Source organism: Polypterus senegalus, chromosome 2 (genome assembly GCF_016835505.1).
Source record: "Polypterus senegalus isolate Bchr_013 chromosome 2, ASM1683550v1, whole genome shotgun sequence".
Classification (NCBI taxonomy): domain Eukaryota; kingdom Metazoa; phylum Chordata; class Cladistia; order Polypteriformes; family Polypteridae; genus Polypterus; species Polypterus senegalus.
The window spans coordinates 298447084-298472007 of record NC_053155.1 but is presented as its reverse complement, the minus strand read 5'-3'; the positions used below and the strand labels follow the sequence as shown (position 1 = coordinate 298472007).

Below are 24924 nucleotides of genomic sequence, written 5' to 3'. Positions count from 1 at the left end.
GAGTATTTGGGATAGACCCCACAAAACCACAGTGAGAATGTGAAAACTCCACACAAACAATGCCAGGCCAGCACTAAAAGCTCTGAGGAGACAGTGATAATGGGCTTCCAAAACAAATTGTGAAACAATATAATGAATAATGTGCTGTCATACAGTATATCGGGTCATTCTGCGAACCTTAGGGGGTCTGATAAACGTGGTGTGAGGAATAATTTGTTATACTGTATATGCTTATTTCGTTCTTTGTTTTTTTAATGCTCTCGATCATGGATTTGGAGTCTATTTTTCATTGTAACTCATACTGACAAAGTTTACTATTCTTGAATGTCCTTATTGTTTATACTGTACAAAATTTTGAGCAGTGTCTCGGTTCTGTTACGTTTCTGACACCACAGGAATTGATGCTGTATTATGGCGGTGTTCATTCAACTCACTCTCCCTCATTGGCTACACTGCCAGTTCTTTCAAAACTCTTCATGATAATTAGTTTCAAATTCAAGCAGTTCCTAGTGCTAGGTTTTAACTCATCTTTTGGACTTTAACTTTTGTTTAGCATTTTGGGTTTGGCAGCAGGGTCTTTTTCTGTCTCAATAACATAACCGCCTCCCTTGTCCTTGATTATGTATGATCTTTGGCTCGTGTTTTAGTCCTTTTTTGGTCATAATAATTTGAGGACACCCTGCAGCTCATCAACACAGGTCACACTGGAGAAGGAGCTGAGGAAATTCCCCATATTACCATTTGTCTCCTTTGCTAGTCAAGATGAATAATAAGAGCTCCTCTGAGCGCAGTGACTACCAAGGATCAAGGTCTTTCTCAGCTTGTGAGTGTTAACCAACATGCAAGCATCCTTCTTTCTCACACCTCTTGTTTCTCCCAGTGTCTTAAAGCATTGAATCGAGTCCTCTCATTCAGACCTCCAACGCTTTGACATGTTTTTGTGCCTTTGTATTCAAAGTGTACATCACAAATGTGCAGATCTGTGCACAAGTCTACTTAATATTGTACACATGTCAACTTTTCTCAAATGTGATTAGTCCAATTCAGAAAATTTTGTTCAGTTCAGTTCACTAAATTCAGTTTGTCATCTGAGAAACAAGTTTTGAGATTTTTGGACTTTGGTGGGGACTGATAATTATGTCCTGATATGTAAAACTAACAAATCTGAACAAGATGTGCTTTCTTCTTCATATGACTACATGTCCTACACAAATAAAAACATTCAGAAGCTAAACATCCTGACACACTTGTGCCCTCTTTAATGACAATAGGCCTCAATTTACTTTTGAAATCCCATGCCATTCCCTTTCCTGTAAAGAACTCGGATTTTTTTCTCGATTTGCACCATACGTAAAACTTGAAAATGTGCTCTTCACGACATATTATTAGCTGCACAAAAAGGGTTATAATGGAGCATTTTCTCTACCTATGAAAGGCTTGGCATCTGGAGTCACGCTCGTAAGAGTAAAGGGAGAAAGAAGAGGCTCATTAGCTCTTCGGCATGAAAAGATGAAAACGGCCGTTGAGCTCGTAATGCTTCTGATAAAAGAAGAGTCTAGTGAATGGCCTATCGTGTGTAAGCAGCTTAATTCTGTTGGATACGTACTCCTGGAAATGATGGGCTGCACTTTAGTTTCTGCCAGGGAATTTTTCTGTCTGAGCCAGTATGAAACAACTTTCTGGTGTGTTGAAACAAAGTGAAATCTATTCACTAGGCGCTCTGTCCATGCCAGTGTACTCTGACTGAAAGCCTGTGATTGAAGCAAAGAATCTTGAACTTTAATGCTGAAGGACAAGTGGAATTATTAACGACAATAAGAATTGTCTTGGAAGTTCAGTTATTGTGTTTGAATTTCAGTTCTCCATTAAGATGACAGAGAAAAGCAATACAAAAGGTACAGCGTGTTTCATACAGATTAGGCCTAAAAGTATTTGGATCGTGGGTGGCACGGTGGCATAGTGCTTACTCAGTGTCTGTGTGGCATTTGCTCATTTACTGTAGGTTTGGATGGGTGGGTTAGGCTAGCTGTCTAAATTTACAGAACATTGAAAAATATTTTCTGCTTGTCCTTCTGGCATAGAAACAAACAGTGACAATACACTATTGTACAGCAACACAAGAGATGAAAAACACAAAATACAGCAATTGTAATTAAAAAGCAATACATAACATTCAACCTGCAACCACATCAACTCCAAAATAAATAAATATACATCAGATATAAATGTGCAGTGTAAAACAAACAGAACAGGTGACACACATCCCTTTACAAGTCACTTACACTATAGAGAGTTGGTAACATCGAATCAAAAGTGCAAACTGATTGAGAGTGCATGAGTTTACATAATGGAGTGTCAGCCACAGGTCAAGAAGATGTCTGTATGTCAGTTAACAGTTTAATCATCCTTGGACAAACACTGTTTGATAACTGATGAAAGATTCCAAACACATGGACATAGTGTGCCATTTATGGGGTACACAACAGAAAGGTCTTGTTGTAACAACGATATGCACACATTTTTTCTTCTCTGCCCAATTGTCTGAGCGGAGGCCTCAAACTCAGCCCCTTACTCCTGCCTCTTCCATCCTCATGCCTTAAATACTCCCTTTTTTAGAGCCAGGCCAGGAAGGATACCCAGGTTATCCATCTCTTTTTCCCAGGCAAAAAGGTGAGAGATGTGGAACTACAGTAGTGGTGACCTTGGGGTTCATTCTGCAGTTCTAGATCTCTGGTCCTAGAACGTAATGTTGGAGTTTTAAAAGATCTGGTTTACCTTACCTTTGGCCAGAATTCTTTTGACTAAGCAGTCAATCACATAATCGAGGACACTATTGTGAAATTAGGACTGAAGCCAAGAAGGTCTTTAGGTAAAAAGTTCTGGGAATCTGGAAGAAACTACTGAGACTGGGAGTTGAAGAAGAAACCTTGACCTACTACGTACTAGTAACTGGATGAGATATCGGGGCAGCTTAGCTATTAGCTAGTGAAATGTTCCTGATGGCCTGGATGGTCTTCTCTCGTTTGTCAAATTTCTTATTTGTATGCCTCAAGCTCCTGTCAACTTGTAGTTTATCAATAACCTGACTTAACTCTTCAATGAAAAACCCCTAAATTAGCACACTCAACTAAAACTAAACTTTGACACTATACATATGTAAAACTCTACTCCAAATTAATATTAAAACTTTTTATCTTGTTTATTGAAGAAGAACAAAAATAAAATGGTAAAAGAGTAAATGCAAAAGATCCCCAACTTCCACCAGCATCCCCCAGCAGTGATGCACAAATTCAGACTTTCTTTTCTGCCTTCAAGATGATCTCCTATTTTTTTAAATTTGATTGAATGTCTACTTACCGTATATGCTCGCGGATAAGTTCTCCCGCAGATAAATCGGGGCTTGATTTTACCGTATAATTTCTGGTATTTTATAATGCCAGTCGTGTAAGTTGAATGTGGAAAACTCCCGCTATTGGTCCAAGAGATTATGATATGCTAACGCCCACCGGAGCACACAGCCTTTTTTCTATGTATTGTGCCTACGTGACCACACGGTAATACACAAACTATTCCGAAGTGACGTTTGCACTGATTTGTGTTTTTTGTATCTCACACCTTGATACACCTTTAAGTTCAATCAGAAGAAAACATGAAGCTGGTTTTAAATTAAACGTCGTTGCATGAAGATGTAAAAAAAAAAAATTAAGTGTCGCATTTTTGAATGGCTGTATAAATCGGGGTCTGATTTTATGATTGATTTTTCATTTTTCAAGACCCGACTGATACGTGAGTATATACGGATTAATTTTTATTAGAAATGTGCAGACACTTCCATTTCCTTAGTAACCTTATTTCCTAAAACGGACATTCCCTTTCTGGGTTGATGTATTACTCCTCTTTTTCTTTTATATCTAATAACCCATAACTCATATAATTAAGAGAAACATTTCTTTGCATGTACTATATAATAAAACACTAAGATATGTGTGTCCAGTTCCTCAGAGCAGTCTGATTGGCCAGTTTGGCTTTGGTGTGATTGGTCAGTTTGGCTTTATTGACGTGAGGAAACAGGAAGTGTGAGTGTGAGATGCACAAGGAGAAGTAAAAGCGGCTGCTCAGAGAGACGAAAAATATGAAATCACACAGGAGGTGAGAAAGCCACCTTGAAAATAAAGAAATGTGAGCAGCAGGCTTTATGGGAACACACTTGAGAGAGGGAGAACCAATGAACAGAGGTTTGAACACACACGGATACTGAGGAAAGGCTCTGAGTACATGTTGGACAAGAGAAGGCAAAATGTTTAAATTATTCTATTACCTGTCTTAAAAGGTACCGCGGCTAGTAATTCATATTTCCCTATTTCTGATTCTATTTTCATTGACATTTATCAAAAGTGTCTGGCTTATTATTATCCTAACAAGCATATCAATGTTTAAAAAAAACAGCTAATTATTTCACAGCATAATACCCAAGTAATAAAACATCTCAGGTCAAACCAGTGCTTAATTTGTGCCTTTGATTTTTATCCATTTGTGTTCCAGGACCTCCAGACTGGCACTCCATTATCTCCACATGCACTCCTTAACTTCAAAATCCACATAAAATCGACACAGTTTTTATTTAAACTTTATAAAATGACTCCAGTTAACATTACATCTGTCTGTTTTTGAACGGCTGATGTAAAAGAGAAAAGGGTGCTAACCCTGCAAGCCGCACTATTTCTGGTGTAACTGGTGGGAATTCTTATATGCGTGGGAATGGGAATGAAGCAAAGGGGATGAACCATGTATCAGATCAGGGGAGTGAAAACTCCAATACGAGTGTGCTGCCATGAGTGTGGACAGTGGAAACTGCAAGTGAAATACTAATTTACATATGTGAGATATAAGTGTTGACTTCACATATTTATTTATTAAGGTGATGATGTAGCTCAACATTTACAGCGCTACGCACTGGTGCCCAAATTACTGCTGTACCCCCATTCCACTTTGGGGGAGTCGCTGTGAGATCCAGCACCTCATCATTTGCAAATTAAGCACTGGTTCAAACATTGTTTGTGGTTGTTAACAGAACTCCTTTTCTTTGTGTTCAGTTCATTACTTAATTTTCAAATCATCCATCCTCCTGTAACAGTCACGTCTTCACAAGCCAGTCTTACTGTCTTGATATCTGAGTACCTCCAGTCCATTTCTGACACAAGCCAAGCTTTCATAAGTGGGCTAGGGTCGGTTGTCTGTACACCTCCCGAAAACAACAATGACATCAGCGATGGACCAGTCACGGATGGAAGTCCATTGGTGTTGCTGACATCTGTGACTTTTCCAGGTATTTCCCTTACTAAACAACTGGCTAATAAACAAGACTGTCCCTTGATACCCCAATTCTTCTTAAGTGTTTTGCCTTTATAGTTTTAGAATAGATAATGTATCAGATGTGTCTTCTTACCAGAATGTGATGTCACAAACAAGCCCCGGAATCGTGCTTCCGTTCTGAAGTTGACAACAAGGCGTCCTTCTTCATTTATTCGCATGCTGGTTGGATAGAGAGCACCTGCCAAGCACATCACAGCAAAAACAGTTATTAAGAGAACAGGTTCCCATGTTAGTAACTGCTACTCCTATCAAAAGATTCCTTCTGAGTGAATCAAATTTTTTGAATATCTGAGTGACACTGCAAACTAACTAAACTGAGCCTGCTTACAAAGAAAAAAATTCTGTCTCTGTCTTGATGAAGCATCCCACTGACATGTCTGACTCTGCATTGTTGAGGGAAAAGCTACCCTTCAAATACTGGGCTTCTTTCATTGTTATGGAAATTAGCTGTAAGACAGAGGAAGTTCATTGTGATGTTCCCAATTGGGAACAAGAAATAAAGATGAATACAATTGTGGCTGGCAATTATTACATAGTTGTTTGTACATTATAATTATGTCTGCTTATCAGAAATGTGCCTGCTTTATAGCAAAGTAGGTAGAGTGGTGGCTCTGAGGCTAGGGATCTGCACTGGCAATTGGAAGGTTGCCGGTTCGAATCCCGTAATTGCCAAAAAGGGACTCTGCTCTGTTGGGCCCTTCAGCTGCAATTGCTGAGTGCTTTGAGTAGTGAGAAAAGCTCTATATAAATGCAAAGAATTATTAACTATTAAAGTACTCTGACTCAAATTGGAATGTATTCAGTCTTCAGTCAGTCATTTCCCAACCCGCTATATCCTAACACAGGGTCACGGGGGTCTGCAGGAGCCAATCCCAACCAGCACAGGGCACAAAGCAGGAACAAATCCCTGGGGAGGTTGCCAGCCCACCGCAGGACACACACACACCCACCCACACACCAATCACACACTAGGGACAATTTAGGATCGCCAATGCACCAAACCTGCATGTCTTTGGACTGTGGGAGGAAACCCAGGCAGACACAGGAAGAACATGCAAACTCCATGCAGGGAGGACCTGGGAAGCGAACCCGGGTCTCCTAATTGTGTGGCAGCAGCGCCCCTTCTGAAATGTGCCCTAAATTTTATTTTATTTTTTTTAGTTTTTTTCTCCAGCTTTTGGAGTTTTTTTTTTTTTTTTTTTCTGTCCACCCTGGCCATCGGACCTTACTTATTCTATGTTAATTAATGTTGACTTATGTTTATTTTTTATTGTGTCTTCTATTTTTCTATTCATTTTGTAAAGCACTTTGAGCTACATTTTTTGTATGAATATGTGCTATATAAATAAATGTTGATTGATTGATTGATAAATAATTCTTAAATGTCATTTCTTACTGATATAGAAGATGTAGCCCCACTTTTAGGCACAATTTGACCTCTTCTATAAAAACCTGCACTTGCTCTGATTCTTCAGGCCTAAGTTTCTGATGCTTTCTTCATATGATATTGTAAAAAAAAAAAAAATACTGCACCTTGTAACTCTGCCTCAGGTGGGCTGCCAATACCATCCTTCCACAAGATGGCAGTATCATACACAAATGTTAGCCGGAGCTCTGATTCCAGGTCAAAGTGCTGCCAGCCACCGGCTCCTACTGGAGAGTGGAACACGTAGGACACGTGCAGTGGCACACGCAGCGTCACGTAAGACTGTACAAGGTTCAGCACCTGGAAAAAAGGAGACTGCTATCAACTTAATTACACTTGGAACATAAATGCTGGTCTGCACCTTTACCTGAGGGTCAAGTCGTTTACTTAACCAGCTGTAATATGAAAATTATGTATCACACAATCTGTGTCATGCTGTTAGAGGCTGTGGTCTCTTAGTTTGAGTCTAAAAGCATTTCAATTTCTTTGCTGTACAACTACATAGCTCTTTTGTCCTTTTGTTTTTTGAGCCTGCTTATTCCACTACAGAGTCATGGAGGATTTGGGATTGATTCCAGCTGCACTTGATGACAGACAAAATAGAAGTCCATCGTGATATACACTCAAGCACACCTCCGCACTCTCCAGGTTAGAGTCACCGCTGAATGTATGAAACACACAGGGTTGTTCCTTTGTAATTTGCTCATTTATTTATTTTATTTTGGCTGCTATTAATGCAAGCAAATTGTAGGAAACATGCAGACAGAACATCTGTTTCAAGACTTGGTTAAACAAAAACACTCCATTCTTAAAAGAGTGGGCTAAATGAGGTATGAAAAGACGATTTCACTGTCCATATACTGAAAGCAAGCACAGGAAAAAGCTACAAAATCAGCATAATGTTCAATAAAGAATTTTACATTATATAAACATAAACACTCTTGGCTCATTGCACATTTTATTGTCTTTATTTTAGAACCTGAAAAAGAATAAATTGTGATGTAAAATGCTTTTTATTCCCATTTCAAATCAAACTGAAAATCGTAAAAAGATTTTAACAGAAAATGGAAACTTTCAAGGCAATATTTAAAAAGTGTTTCAACTCCTTTATAACTGCAAGCCTCCATTCATCCACAACTGGAAATTCAAAACTAGCAAATCCAAAATCACCAATCCCATCAATTATTTCCAAAATAAAACAATTGCCTCAAGTGAAACAGATAGATAGATAAACAGATAGATAGATAGATAGATAGATAGATAGATAGATAGATAGATGCGAAAGGCACTATATAATAGATAGATAGATAGCTAGATAGATGTGAAAGGTGCGATATAGATAGATAGATGCGAAAGGCACTATATAATAGATAGATAGATAGATAGATAGATAGATAGATAGATAGATAGATGCGAAAGGCACTATATAATAGATAGATAGATAGATAGATAGATAGATAGACTATATAGATAGATAGATGTGAAAGAAAGATAGATAGATATATAATAGATAGATAGATAGATAGATAGATAGATAGATAGATAGATAGATAGATAGATAGATAGCTAGAAAGGCACTATATAATAGATAGATAGATAGATAGATAGATAGATAGATAATAGGATGCGAAAGGCACTATATAATAGATAGATAGATAGATAGATAGATAGGTAGATAGATAGATAGATAGATAGCTAGATAGATAGATAATTTGTCCTCAGGAGGAAATATAGCTTTTTACAGAAGCCCTGTGATTAAACAAATACACCAGCTGCAGCTTTCTGACAGATAACAACCAGTCCAACACCTCCATCTAACAAAGCACACTTTTAAAATTCTGTTTTAGTAAATTATGTTGTAAATGTTGCAGATCTGGTATCCTGGGTTTAAGTGCTTTCCCTTGGACAGCCAAGACTCAAGTCACCTCCAGGGTCGGTGGAATCCATTTCAACTTCACTTACCTAAACAGTAGACAAGTACGAGTAAAATGACATCTACAACAGAAGTGTTTCAGTGAAATGACTGTACAAAAAACAACAAACCGCAAAACACAAATAGGCAGAAACATTGCTGTGATGTCCTCTCCCAACACGTGTAACATTAAACACACAATACAGTTACTAACCCAACAAAGGTATTAACCAAATATATCTACAGTCTGTGATGAATATGGATACTAAGGAAGCATATTTGGGTCACACGCAAGAAAAAAAATGGGGACACAATGAAGAAAAAAAGGTCTATTTTGAGATTAAAGTCAAAATTGATAGTGAAATGCAATTTAGCAATTTCTAATCTAAACAGATCTGGCTGTCTGGCAACAGTGCTAAAAGTCAAAGAGTTATCTGCTATTAGGTGACAGCAAACATTTGCTTCATTTGATTGGTTAAACAGCCAGTAACATATCAGATCAGGAAACCAAACAAAACAGGGTTAGCTACGGGAGTTTTGAAATTCTGTAAAACTCACATTGTGGTTAATAGCTGAGTAACAGTAGGAAAAGGGTATTCTTGATTGATACATAGACAATGCCTCACTAAATGGTACCAGAACTTTGCTGGGGATGTAATAAACACATAAACTTTTGCAATTTAATGAAAATACACCTTATATGAAGGATTTAGTCATAGTAGACTCGATATAATTAACTGCCAGACAGTGCTCAGAAGCCATTAAGAAGGCTAACAGAATGTCAGATTATATAACACACTGGTGAGGCCTCATCTGGAGTACTGGGTGCAGTTTTGGTCTCCAGGCTACAAAAAGGACATAGCAGTGCTAGAAAAGGAAGAGCGACTAGGCTGATTCCAGGGCTACAGGGGATGAGTTATGAGGAAAGATTAAAAGAAGTGTTTAAAATTATGAAAGGAATTAGTACAGTAGATTGAGACTATTATTTTAAAATGAGTTCATCACGAACATGGAGGCACAGTTGGAAAGTTGTTCAGGGTAAATTTCGCATAAACAGATTTTTTCATTTTTCTTTTGTCACACAGCTGTTCTTATGGGCATATGATATCGTAATTCTCCTCCGGGACATGAAGTAGCGTTATGCAATAATGCTCTCTCTTTTCCTCTGCAGAAAGGAAATTTGACACAATTCCACCAATGACAGGTTCTTTCTGTGGTTTGTACTAGCAAAGCTGCCTATGCAGTTTCTTTCAGAATTAGCCTTTCTGTTAGTTTTTAAGATCATTTTGTTCTTTCAAAGAAATGACACTTGACAAGAGATAAATGATGACATTTGCATGAACTTATAAAAGCAGCCTGCTGAAAGCAATGAGAACACACACATCTTAGGAGCTGCAGCAGGACCCTAGCAGGGTATACGCCATTTCTGTCTGTCTAGCAATAAACTCTTGCTTCAGACTGATCAATGCCTGGAGTGTTTGATTTATTTTATTTTATTTCAGTAAATTCTTACTGAACCCCTTCAATGTCTATAGATACTCCTTCAGACTGAAACATCATGATTCTTACAACAGTAGTCCCGTGCAAGAGCTTCTGTGAAAAGCACCAGTTCAGCAACTGGTGAAAACATGGAGTACTCCTACATCAGGGAGCAATGCCATGAAACTAAAAAACCCTTCTGTTGTACCCCCTAGGCTGCTGCCGATCTCATGAATCAAATGGAAAGACATCCTCGAAAGTCGAGGCAGTGATAATCACAAGAAGGCGGGCTGAGCTCTGTTCTTGTTATCGTTTTATGGCACATTGAAGTTTACATCACTGCAAGGCTATTGTCAGCACAGCCTTTAATTTGGTCAGTACCATTCTTTAATGACATTCTCTAATAATAACAGAATAACAAAATAACTATTCAACTGTAATATCAATTTGTTATTGCTTTATTACTAACTAGCCAACCCGTGGCGTACCATATGCCACATAATCAGGCCGGTTTTTTAATGATTTTTAAGCACAGGGAGAAAATTAACATTTCAAAAATTGGTAATGTAATAAATCAGCAAGAAAAGCAACATTGTAACAATGCATGGAACAAACCAACACATAATCGTCCGTGACTGAAAACTGGAGGACCGTCATCGCTCATGTGCCCACCTCCAACTTGTCACTTGAGTCGTTGTCGTCTTTGCACAGTCCAGATGCACCTGTGACTCACGTAGACTTTCCGTGTTCCTGCAGGAGCATCTAGGAAGACGCATGTTTGTCGCGGATGCGAATTGCTGTATGCAGCGTGTAAAACAGTTTGCTATGGTGCACGCGATTGTGTGTCGTAAGCGAAAACTCGGTTTTTAAAGACTGCTTACTTCTTTGTGTTTTAAGCTCAGTTGTAAAGGATTGTTTTAAGGATCCCATGGGATACCCCTCGCAAACCGTTTTACACACTGCATATGGCGATTCACCTCCACGAGAAACATGCCTCTATGAATAGTCAACGTGGCTCGGAGGTGCCAGGAGTTGGTGGGCGTGGCTCCTTCTGCGTGCGCCATAGATGTCTTACTTGTCGGTGGCTTAGTGAATCCACGCCCTTCCGGCGTGCTTTCCATGGTTGTCCTGCCTTAGTGAATTATATATATAGATATGTTATTAACAATATGCTATTGTTTTATTACTAACTGGCCGATGAGTTGAAATCTAAGTAATTAACGCAGACCTCATATTTTTTTATTTGATACATGACTTGCCCATTTGGTGTGATATAATAATACGCACTCAATTCTTTTCCTTCCTAGCAGCATTTTCATTTTTGGATAGAGCTACCCATTTTTGCTGCTTCCTCTCAGTCTTGCTCATTGAGCCAATCACCCTTATAGTTGAAGTGTTTTACTGGGAAAATGTGTCAATGGCTGCTACTGCATGGCATGGCTTGGCGACTGTAGCCTAGTTGTGTCGGTGCTTTGAATTCCCAGATTTCTCGTTGATGTATAGTTATTTTCACTCATCCACTGCCCACCATGCAAAGTTATCAATCACTAGTATTACAGCTATAAACCTGTTCATGTGGCCTGAGCGGGTGCAAGAAAGCCACTACCATGCTGCTGTTACCTGCGTCTAACATCAGACAACAGAACAGTTTGACAAGACCAATTTTCATAATTTTTAGACCTGTGGTTATGAACCGTTTCTTGATCTGCACCCCTAGAAAATGTTTCATTTATGTTTGCACCCACCACAAAAGTAATATCTATCTATCTATCTATCTATCTATCTATCTATCTATCTATCTATCTATCTATCTATCTATCTATCTATCTATCTATCTATCTATCTATCTATCTATCATTTTTCATCCACAAATTGAACCACATACAAATACTCTGGGTGAACAAATTGAACTAAAAAAATAAGCTTTTATCTCAGTACATAAAATTTAAATATAAACAGAATAATTTAATTTCATAAATCTCAATAATCTTGTAACTGTGTCCCCTGTGAAGCTTAGACACTCATCTGACTAATCGGGGTATCCCGTGAGGCATCAAGCACCACGAGGAAATAATACACGATCAACAATCGAGGAGTTTGTTGGATTGGAGACCCCGTGAAGCAACAGGTGCCGACATGCTGCTAAGCAATGAAATAGAGACGACAAGCTTTGTCACCTGTACTTCACTTAAAAAACAGATGAACCGTACAGTTAAAATTGGGGTAGTACTGTCAGGACCACCAGCACGAGAGATGGACTGAGTGTAAGCAGTAGGTGTTTCATCCAATTCAGTCCCCCTTGTGCCCTCCCCTCCCAGCAAAAATGTCAATCAGGGCTTGCACAGAGATGTCAAGCTAAATATATCCTGCTATTGGCTAACTTAACAGATTACAATATGCAAGCTTTTGGTGCATCTCAGCCCCCCTTCTTCAGGGAAGAGGTACTACTACAGGGGCTTCCATATAAATCAATACTTGACCTCCCCCTTCTCTGTGGATCATTTCTTGGTCCAAAGTCCAACATTACTCATCTTTACTGATGGGTGCAACAAGAAACCTGCGAGATTGTGCATGTCTGCTGCGCATTCACAGATGACAATTGCACCCACAATGCTTGATTCTTTTCACATCATAGGACAGGAGCACTTAATAATAAAGGACCTACAAATGGTGGCACACTACAAAACGCCGATCACACCACGATAAAGTCTGACAACACACCTCACTCAATTTTGGCAAACCGCGATGCAGCCTTTCATTTTTGTCAAACCCTCTGAAATGCCAACCAAGGTCGGAGACCCCTGTTTTAGACCCTTATTTGGAATTTTTATTATCATTTTTGATTTTTTGCCCCTCCTTCTTCGTGTCTTGCGTATTTTTATATTTTTCTTTCTAACCCTAGCAACAATACTGACACATAGATACAAATACACACACACACACACACACACAGACACTTGTTATTTTATTAAGGTGGATAACCTGATTCCTGTCCGTCCTGCAGTTTTTCTCTGTTGGATGTTTTCAGCAGTAATGTCTGCAGTACACTATCTATAGGAATGTATTTTGTAAAGCATGTAGTAATAAAATGCATTGCATTTTTCATTACAACACATCACAAATATTAGCACTAGAGATATAGCCTTAGATGGACAAACAGATACAAATATACACAGACACAAGACACTTGACCTTTTATTAAGATTGATTATTAAAATCCTAATGACATTTACATTAAGGTTGGGTTATGTTTTCATGTACCATCCTGTGACTATTATTACCAAATGTCAGTGATGTCTTGTTCGATATGAATCTGTCATTTCTGTGTTAGTAACACCAGAAGTAATTCCAAAACTTCTTCTTCTTCTTTCGGCTGCTCCCATTAGAGGTTGCCACTGCGGATCATCTTCTTCCATATCTTCCTGTCCTCTTCATCTTGTTCTATTACACCCATCACCTGCATGTCCTCTCTCACCACATCCATAAACCTTCTCTTAGGTCTTCCTCTTGTTCTCTTGCCTGACAGCTCTATCCTTAACATCCTTTATTTTAGAAAGTGGTAATCAACTTTGTTAATGTTAGTTTTTTGGAAATTGGATGCCTGGCTTTTCAAATTTAGATTCATTAGTCCAAGCGTAATAAAATGAAAAATGATCATTTTTATTAGTGTACCCTGGTGGTCTAAAGTCTATTTGTTCTTCTATATGAAGAATATTAGCTCAGCAAAAAAGTGATATTTTGCACTTATTGCGGCCTTACTGCAGATTAGCAGTCAATTCAGGAGAACAAGAAGTCAGCTGGCAGGGAGAGAGAAGGACTGGCGTGCTGGAGGTGAGAACGGGCCAAGGTCAGCCCTTACGCCTCTGAAAACAAGGGCACATGAACGGCCACCCCCCTGGGAATATACTGTCCAACTCATTCTGTGTTAATTTCTTTTACAAAACACTAAAGTGAAAATAACTGTAGGAATCTCTTCAACTTTTGCCTGATAGGAAGTAGAGTTAATGAAATGGCCTTGAAAGCTTTCAAAGGTTATACCCCTGGCTGAGTATAGTAAGCTCAAAGCACAAATGCCTTATTAGTCCATGTCAAAATCCTGCTGTGAAAAATACTTTTAATTCCTTTTTAACAAACACAACAAATAGCCATTACTTAAGTTTAATGTAATATTTTTGTCTCATTTGATTCTAATCCTCATCTGTGCTGCTCTACTCACTGTGAATAGCTGACTTATTTATTGAAGTCGACGCTGTCTGCCATTGTTAATTAGTAACTGCTTTTAACAAGCGTTGGGATAAGCAGATGCAGAAACTGCCCGGGTTCTGTGGAGTGGCAAACTGGCTCTGCTTGGTTGATTGACTATTTATGTGAATGTGTAGAAACAACACTAAGGTTTTATTCAAACAGTGTGATAATCCAAAGGGTGGCAAAGCTATAAAGACTATACAGAATGTTAGAATTACTTAGAATTACTGTGAGTGCAATGCTCAGGTTTGGAGTTGGGATGGGATATCTCTGTGGAGCTTACAGATTGTCTCAGTTTTTATATGAAGGTTGATTGCCATCTCTGAATATGTTTGTGTTTTCTTTGTGCGTGTGTGTGTGCTATTATGACAGACTAATTTCCCTCTCTGGGGTGAGATCCCTGCTTGCACCACTGTCAGGACAGTCTCCAAGTCTTCCTGTGTTAGGATGGCTTTCCTCCATTAACACTATTGTTCTTCCATCATACAGGGATATTGTGACAGGTTGACTGAATACCTGAAGGTGATCTGGTGTGGGTTGGTGACAGTAAACATTGACACAGGCTAATGTTTAACTGATGGTGAGTTCTTACCCTCAACAGCTCTCCCTTCTCTATCTACATGATTAGCAGCCATTTTCTAGATTCACATAGGTTAGCAGGTTAATCTTTAGGGTATTTTTTAGCAGACCTTTTTAGGGCTGGATACCCTTTCTTTATTAAGTTGCTACAGTATGAAGGATACAAATTTAAATCGTGCAGTAAAAATGATAAGAGATGAATGGAACTTATGTTCTTCAAAGAAACATTGCAAGGGATCACAGACCTGATTGACTGAACAGCGGCATAGCAGCTAACTAATTGATTAATGTACGTGTAGAGAGTTGTGCTTCTTTGTGGCAGCACCTTTTAAGCAAACCCGAAAGATGAATGACCATTCAAATCAGCTCAGGACGTGGAAAAAAGAATTGTAGTCAGGAAATGGTGTGGGAGATCAAAAATACAGAATCATTAAACATCAAATCGTTAAACACTAATCGAAGAATTTCAAACCCTGGAAGGAGATGTCATTTCTTGGACCCAAGCTTTCAAGGATGGAGTTCCCAGTTACTGACCTGAAGCAGTGTTGTAAAGAGTGACTTAAGAGGCATTAAAACAAAGCCAAAAATGTAAATTTCTGTTCAAGTTTTATGAAGTTTCATTGTCCACTTGTTTATTTAAGTTCACAAATTAAATGGGGTTGCCTGGTAGGCTCTCCCTGTTCTCTGGAATGCTGTCACGTTATATACATTGCTTATGACCTAACTTTGTTTATTTGTCACTTTTTAAAATTAAGCAAAAATGATTATGCATTTTTAAAAAAACATTTTGATTTTTAAAATTCAGAATTATTTGCTACAGACATTTTTTTCATAACTTAATTACAGAATTGGGTTTGTGATCCCTTGGATTCAGTACTGCAGTGTTTCCATCAGTAAGAGCCACAATTAACATGAGTGGAAATACAAGATAATAATAATAATAATAATAATAATAATAATAATAATAATAATTATTATTATTATCATTATTATTATTATAAATTTTATTTATATAGAGCCACTCCCATGCTCAAGGCGCTTCACAGAGTCTCAGAAAGAACAGCAGGGTATATGCAATATTGGATACAATTATTTTCTACATATAACACTAAACAGATAAACACAGGTTATACAAAGCAATTAATAGAATAAAAGACAATAATCAGAGTAAGATACTAAATTCAATACTAAAATAAACACCTGATATTTGATATCATTTGATATTTTGATCATTTGATATACAGAAATGATCCTGAGCATCTGGACAGAAAGGTAAACTGAAAGAAGCGTCAGAATGTCAGGTGAAGTTAGATGCCTTCTTGAACAGATGAGTTTTCAGTTGTTTTTTAAAAGAATGAATGGAGTCAGCTGATCTCATTAATTTCGGGAGGTCATTCCAAGATCTGGGCGCTATACAGCTAAAGACCCTGCTGTCACCCATGAAGTGCAGGTTAGTGTGAGGCACAAGAAGATGGCTAGAATCAGAGGACCTTAGTGGGCGAACAGGAGCAGAGTGACAGAGAAGGTCACTGATGTAGTGCCATGTGAGGCCATTTAAAGCTTTGTAAGTTAATAATAGAATTTTATATTCAGTCCTATAAGACACAGGGAGCCAGTGGAGGTGAAGCAGGATGGGTGTTATGTGCTTGCTGTTGCTGGTTCATGTAAGGTCCCTTGTAGCAGAGTCTTAAATCAACTGGAGCTGTGATAGAAGATTAGAAGGGACAACTGCCAGCAGGGAGTTACAATAATCGACACAGGATCTGATAACAGCATGGACAAGTTTCTCAGCATTAGGAAAGGAGAGGGATAAGCAAACACGGGATATGTTATGAAGATGAAAGTAAGAAAATTTCTTAATGTGGTTTATGTGGGAGGAATAAGAAAGGGAGGAATCAAAAATAACAGCAAGATTCCTTGCATCAGAAGAAGGTCTGATGAGATCACCGTCAAGATTGACTGACAAGGAGCTCATATTCTTAAATTGCACTTTAGTTCAGTTTTGCTGTAATTTAATTTCAAAGAGTTTTTCTGCTCCATCTGGAAAAAGGCACTATATAAATACATTTCTGTCTATTATATAAAACAAATTTTTTCAAGTCACGCCCTCCTCTCAAACATTTTCAAACAAGACCACGGTCCTCTCAACTCTCATTCGTGTGAAAGCTTTTGTCAGACACACTTCCTGTGCTCTCAGCTCTTATACGTTTTAACATTTTCCTCACTTTAAGTTCCCAATTAAAGAAGATGCATTATGTCCAAATGTTATTGAAGAATTTCATCATGAAGGGTTATCAACATAAAAAATGAGTACACAGACAATCCTAGCACAGAGAAACGAGGAAGACAAATGAATTAAAGCCAAAAATGTCGATTGGTTACACATCAAATTGGTTAAATGCTTCCAAAAATGTTGATTGGTTACATGTCAAGTTGGTTAAATGCGTATCAATAGATTATGCTGAAACAAGTGGTGGTGATCATGCGGAAGATGAAAACAATAACTTACAATATCACAAAGACATTTTAATAATGTCTGATCTTACAAATTACTGTAGAAAGAAGGATGTATCCAAGAAAGGTAATGTAGTACATCTTCCGCAGATAACATCAGGCAACAAAGTAGATCTTGACATGCCATTCATATTAAAACGTTAACAGTTTCCGGTTAGAATAGCTTTTGCAAAGACAATTAAAAAATCTCAGAGTCAAACATTCGAATAAGTCGCTTTATTTAATAGAGAGAAAGAAACTAAATTCAATCATGGGTAGTTATACGTTGCGGTGATCAATATGTAACAATTCCCATGAAAATAAAAATCTGTTTAAATTGTACATTCGCACCCCCATACGCGAGCAGCAGAATCGCAAAGAGGCTAGTGTGTAGCGCCGGCCAGGGGGTTGGCGAGCAAAGTAAGCAGGGGGCAAAGCCACCTAGTATTAATATTATTATTATTATTTATTTCACTGAGGCAAGTTGTGAGCTGACAAACCTCTGATGAAATTTAATTTTTAACATTGAAATAGAGTTTATTATCATCTGCATAAAACTGATAACCCAGTCCAAAGTTATGAATAATAATGGCCAAGTGGAAGCATGTAGTAACAGAAGAGCAGAGGGCCGAGGACAGAGCCCTGTTGCCGGGACTAACAAAATGTGTTTTCTTTACAGATACAACAATCAAGTCAGCAGAAAAGATGAAAATATTGAGTAGGGTGGTGTCTTCAGTCAGGTAGGTCGAGAAAGGGCAGCCAACCCAACACCTGTGAGGTTTTAAAAAGTGAGAGGGGTGGTTGCAGTGGCACGTCATATATTTGCCAACATGCTAAAACACTAAACGTCTTAATGGCAGTATGGCATGTCACACTCTGTTCACTGTTCCCATTCTAACTACAGCATAGTAGCCTCAATATGCTGTGTGCGGCGAGAATAAATACATGCCAATACTAAATCCAGAACTGCTCTGTATATGTGTGCAATCTGTCCGGACCGCAGATTCATTTTAATGTAATTTAAATCTAATTCAGCTTAATTATATATGACACAATCAATATACCTAGGGTAATAGAAAGAAAGACAAGTAAGTCAGCAAATGTAGTCAACTAAGAAAATAACAGCTTAGTAGGGTGTGAAGTTCAAAACAGAAGATAAGTAAGAAGAAAGCAGAAAAAGAACAGTTTAAAAAGAACATTATGAACTATCTGCAGTCTTTACCTCACTGACGTGGCTGTGGAGAACGCCTTAAATGATTGGTGCTGGAGTTTTAACTGACCAAACCAAGCTGCATACACACACTTTGGTCTGAGCACACACCAGAATGACTATAAAGCAAGAACATTTAAAGGAAAGAAAACTTCTGACTTGGCTGTCCCAGTCCCAGGGAAGCATTACACAAGTGTATTACTGTTAGGTATAAAGGAGCCCCTGTAGTGTTTCTTCGCACACTTCTGCTGAAAGTCCTCTGTGTGTTAGTGTGTTAGTGTGTCAGAGAGAGGATGTGCAGCATTGTTCATAATGGCATTCAGTTTTGTTTTAATAACTTATTTAAAAAATACTTGCATATAACACAAAATAAGTGATTGTAATTTTAACTATTTAGAACACTTACTAGGAAAGCCCTCACTAGAAATGATAATCATTATTATCTATTATCTATTATTATCTATTATTATTAGAAATAATATCATATAAATGATTCCCTGGCTGAAGTTGTGTCAAGTCCTAATAAAAAAAAATGATCAGTTTAAGAAAAAGAAAAGTGAGCAGTCCTGGAATGAAACCCGAGACCCCAGTGCTCAACCAGGGTGCTATTAAAATGTTTTCACCTTGAATGATTGCTTTAATTTTAGACATGAAAAATTATATGAGAGTGCTTTATACTGGTTGTATCACATACTGTATATATGTATCCTTATAGGGTATGTTCTGTTCAGCTTTACAAACTTTTAACTTCACTGTACCTTAGTGATGAGTGCCATATTATCTCATAACACAGGACCTGCAGTAAGATCTAAGATTTAGTATTTTTTCACTCTAGCCCTGCAATAATTTTATTTAACCAGAATAACAGACTCAGGATTGTAGAGTCATTGTATATTGTTTTTAAGAAAACAGCAATTCTCCTTCTTAAAGGACGTGCTCAACCTTCCAAGAAATGTAACATGTTTCTTTTGTTGGCATAACACAGGCTCTTGTGTGGGAAGCACTGTCAATGTGAAAGGGTCAAGGAGTGGAATGCACTTAAGAGCTGCACCTCGCTCTCGCTAAATAATCCCTTCCGTCAAGAAATAAAATTGCTCTGGTCATACTGTAATTCCTTTGAAGTGTACTTTGGATAAGGATGTTCACGGTTACTGGGGAAAGAGTATGACACACCTGTTGGAGAATCCTATGGGTTTAACACACTGGCATGACACAAGTTCAGCACTAAAAATCAGCTTTTTATTTTCATGTGTGTGGGTTGTATGAACTTAAACTCAAAAAGATCAACGAGTTCTCTGAAGGCACAATAATAATAATAATAATTATTATTTTATTTTTATTATTATTATCATTACTATTATTATTATTATCTCTTTGTAAGCCTAAATTTACAGTGTAATCTTATTACATAGCAGGTAACGTGTATTGCTTGCTTACTGTCCAAATTCCAAAACTGTACTCGCTCCTACCTTCCTTTTTAATTACATACATATTGTATAAAATATCTGTCTAACTCGAGACTCAAGGGAGGCCACTGATCATTTGAGTGGGGGCATCTGACTAGAGTCAAGTACCATCTGCTGATAGAACCAACCATTTTAAACGCCCTAAATAATGTGTGTTTTAGAAAAGATGGAGACACAGGAAAATATCCTGCTGCATACAGTGGATTGAGAAAGTATTCAGACCCCTTCACTTTGTGTACACTTTATCAGTTGTACATTTAATTTTATAAGGATAAATTTGCTATTTTTGCATATTAATTGACTCAATAACCCATAATAAGAAAATGAGGACAGAAATGTTTACAAATTTATTAAAAATGAAAAACAGAAATCTTACTTTCATATATGTATTTAGACCCTCCATATTTGCTCAGGTGAATCCTGTTTGCTTTAATTCTCCTTGGGATGTCTCAAGAATCTGACTGGAGTCAAACTATGGAAAACTGAATTGATTGGGCATCGTTTAGAAGGGCACACTTGTAGTTACTGTATGTATTTAAGTTCCCACAATTCACACCGCATGTCAGGACAAAAACCAAGTTCAAGGATCTCTCTCTAGACCTTCGTGATCAAACTATGATGAGGCACAGACGAGGGGAAAGGTACAAAAGACATTCTAAAGCTTTTGGTGTTCCCAGAAGCACTGGGGCCTCAAATAATTGTGTAATGGAAGACGTTTGGAACTACCAGGACTCTTCTTAGAGTTGGCCATCTGGTTAAACTGAGTAACTGGACAAGAAGGGTCATGACCAGTGAGGTGAATAAGGACCCAATGGTAACTCTATCAGAACTTCAGAAGTCGTCTTCTGAAATGGGAGAACCTGTCGGAAGGAAAACCTTCTCAGAAGCACTCCATCAATCAGGTGTTTACAGTAATGACTTGACAGAAGTCACTCTTGAGTAAAAGGCATATGACAGACCACTCTGAGTTTGTCAACTTTGCTTTTAAAGGACTCTGGCTTATTGAGATGATAATTGAACTGTTTGGTCAGAACTCCAAACACTTTGCCCTGGTGAAGACAAGGCATGGCTCATCATCTGCCTAATACCATCCACTCACTGAAGCATGCTGGAGGCAGCATCATTGTGTGTTGGGGGCTCCTAGGTGGAAGGAAAAAGGAGATTTTCAGATGACTGGGATGACAGTTCACCTTTCAGCATGACAATGACCTAAAGCACACAGCCAAGGAGTGGTTTGGGGACAAGTCTTCAACTTCCTTGAGTGACCCAGCCAAAACACAAACTTAAACCCCATAGAACACCTGTGGAGCGACCTGAAGATGGCAGTTTACAGATTCATTACATCCAGTCTAATGGAGATTAAGAGGAAGCCAGGAAGAATGGGATAAACTGCCCAAATCTAGGTTTGCAAAGCTCTTGGCAACTCTTACCCAAGACGACTCACAGCTGGAATTTCTGACAAAAGGGTTTCTACAATTTGTAGTCCTATGGGTTATTGAGTGTAAATTGACTGGAAAAAATGGCAAATTTATCAACATAAAATTAAATCTAAGACATAATAAAGTGTATAGAAAGTGAGGGGGCTGAATACTTAAAGAATCAACTGCATAAGCTCCCATTAGCTCTGGAAACCTCTTTTGTTAATCTTTAGTGGTTTAGAACAGTGTTTCTTAAACTATGGGTTGCAACCGTGATGTCTATAATCGGGTCATCCTGAGTTGTGAATTACACTGAACTGAATGAGAAAAAGTTGAGAACATTTGCAGATAACCTTGTGATGGGTCGCTGCTTACATGGCTGAAACAATCCCCCAGACAATGATTTGTGGCTATTCTCCAAGGTGGAGCAACACTACCACCCCCGGACCACAGAGAATCTCCAAGAGGGAACACAAGGATGACAATCAATGGTGATTCTACAATTGACACCAATTCTACAAGACACACAATAAGCAAAATTAGGTTGTCAGAAAAAATAAAAGAACCACTGGTTTAGAGACCTTTGGATTGGTGCTGTAACAACAACAGTTAAACAATACAATTCCTATTATTCATGGTCATCCTGCAATGTACAGTAAACTGAGGAATACCTGATACCAAGAGGTGCCCACTTGTTGTTATTCATTTTAAGTTTTTGTTATTATTCTGTTTTCTTTTAATATTCATTTTTTTGGTAACACTTTAAATACTGTAAAAAGCATCTATTACACATTTACTACTATGTAACAACACCTTAACAAAGTCTTCTTTGGATTGTTATAACACTTACAAAGCATCAGTAAAGTGGTCATTCATCTATTCATCAACAGTTTGTTGCAGATGTGAATCGCTGTATGCAGAGTGTAAAACAGTTTCTGAGGGGTGTCCCATGGTCTTACAGTTGGTAGGCAGGTCTCTGTCATTTGCTTTTGCGACCGGGCACATGGCTAGGCAGTGTGTATGCTTCGAGTGTGAGGGTGGACGCGACAAGACCATCTAGGAAAAATCATGTCGCGGATGTGAATCGCTGTATGCAGTGTGTAAAACAGTTTGTTTGTCGCAGATGTGAATCGCTGTATGCGGCGTGTAGAACAGTTTGCGAGGAGTGTCCCATGGTCTTACAGTTGGTGGGCGGGTCTCTGTTGGTTGTTCTTGCGAGCGGGCACATGACCAGGCAGTGTGTATGCTTCGAGAGCGTGGGTGGACACGACAGCACCATCTAAGAAGAATCATATTTGTCGCGAATGTGAATCGCTGTATGCGGTGTGTAAAACAGTGTATTGTATGTTGCCCTCTCCAGAGTTACATCTTTTCATTCACCTACAGTCATATCCTCAAAACCAACCCCATTTGGACAACTGTGTCTTTCAGGAAGTGTTCACCCATCAATACATAATTATGCGGTGTATGCTACGCCGCGGGTTGGCTAGTCTAAAGTAAAGTGTTACCCTTTTTTCTTGAAAGAATACAATTTTCCTGGAGTTTTAGTTATTTTTTTTTCTTGGTGTTAGTATCGCTTTTGGTTGGATTCTCTGCTTTGTTTTTAGACTTAATAGCTAATTTTGCTATTACTATTTTGGTACCATCAATTCACTACTTTTGCTATGATTAAAAAATTTTTTGAAAATTTATTAGACTTTTTATAAGCATCTCAATAATATTTTTAGATCTCTACTGTAGAACTTTACAGAATTATGGTTTGTTTATTATTTGATCTATTAGTCATATTTACAAATTTAATTTTTTGTTTATATTTTTTTCACCATTTAGCGCAATACCACTTTGTTTTTATTATGGGTGCTGACATTTTGGGATTCCAGTAGCCTAAACAGGTGTTAGGAAGCGCAGTCACAAGAGACACTGATGTGATTTTTGGTTTGCATTTAGGCTTTGGTAATACATTTAGCTGATCCTCCAGCTTTCAACCTGTTGTTTGGGACAAAACAACAACAACAATAACGTATTTATATAGCACATTTTCATACAAACAATGTAGAAAAGATGTTAACTCATTTCCTAGTCCATTTTTCTCCATTCTCTTCTTCTTTAGCAGAACATATATTATTTTCTGTGGGCTCGCCATTTTAGGAAGTGGTTGCTAAGATGCTTGCATCTGTTACTCATGCCATGCTTCCAAGAAGTCATGGTATGTGACGCCATTCACATAACAGTATTTATGACCCGCATGTTGTCCGCAAGGTCAGTGGAATGGTGAGGATGCAGGGTGTAGAGTTGGCGAAAGTGGATGAGTTAAAACACTTGGGATCAACAGTACAGAGTAATGGGGATTGTGGAAGAGAGGCGAGGAAGAGAGTGCAGGCAGGGTGGAATGGGTGGAGAAGAGTGTCAGGAGTAATTTGTGACAGATGGGTATCAGTAAGAGTGAAAGGGAAGGTCTCCAGGATGGTAGTGAGACCAGCTATGTTATATGGGTTAGAGATGGTGGCACTGACCAGAAAGCTGCAAAGTTAAAGATGCTAAGATTTACATTGGGTGTGACGGGGATGGACAGGATTAGTAATGAGTACATTAGAGGGCCAGCTCGAGTTGTACGGTTGGGAGACAAAGTCAGAGAGGCGAGATTGGGTTGGTTGGGACATATGTAGAGGAGATATGCTGGGTATATTGGGAGAAGGATGCTAATGATAGAGCTGCCAGGCAAGAGGAAAAGAAGAAGGCCTAAGAGAAGGTTTATAGATGTGGTCAGAAAGGACATGCAGGTGATGGTGTGACAGAACAAGATGACGAGGACAGTAAGATATGGAAGAAGATGATGTGCTGTGGCAACCTCTAATGGGTGCAGCCGAAAGAAGAAGAAAATGGCCCAGATGTAATCTTTGGAAAGGGGCATAATTGGCAGCTCAATGACAACTTTAGTACACTAGAGTCAGAGAGTCACAAATGTAGGAAACATATTCTGTTTTTTGAATAAAACCAAAATTGAGGTGTGGAGGTAGCTGCTGTAGGCTGGTTTGAGGCATACAAGTAGACAGACCACCTCACCCACAGAATACGGGTAAAGACCTATAAATGTTTTTTTTTTTTTTTTATTTTCATTCTCAGTTTTTATAAGTTTCACTGTTTCCCCTGTAATAAAAACAACACTATGCTTCTGTGTAAGACCCCTGGCATTATTGCATTATTCTTTGTTTTTTCTTTGAGTCCAGGAATGGAAAAATGCAGTGAAATGACAGTATATGATGGACAGCACAATGATGAATGAATGAAAGAATATTCATTTCTAGGTATTTTTAGTAACAGTG

The 24924-nt window shown here is 38.3% G+C and overlaps 1 protein-coding gene across 1 annotated transcript in view; it reads right to left on the bottom strand.

Annotated features, from left to right (window-relative positions):
• The window catches only part of LOC120524020 (FRAS1-related extracellular matrix protein 2-like), a 352114-nt gene that overhangs the window by 24365 nt on the left and 302825 nt on the right, over positions 1 to 24924 (bottom strand). Inside the window, exons 17-18 of the mRNA XM_039745822.1 lie at positions 6907 to 7099; positions 5447 to 5551 (exon numbers count right to left, since the gene is read on the bottom strand). Of these exons, the coding sequence (XP_039601756.1) occupies positions 5447 to 5551; positions 6907 to 7099 (298 nt within the window). The remainder of the gene's footprint in view (positions 1 to 5446; positions 5552 to 6906; positions 7100 to 24924) is intronic.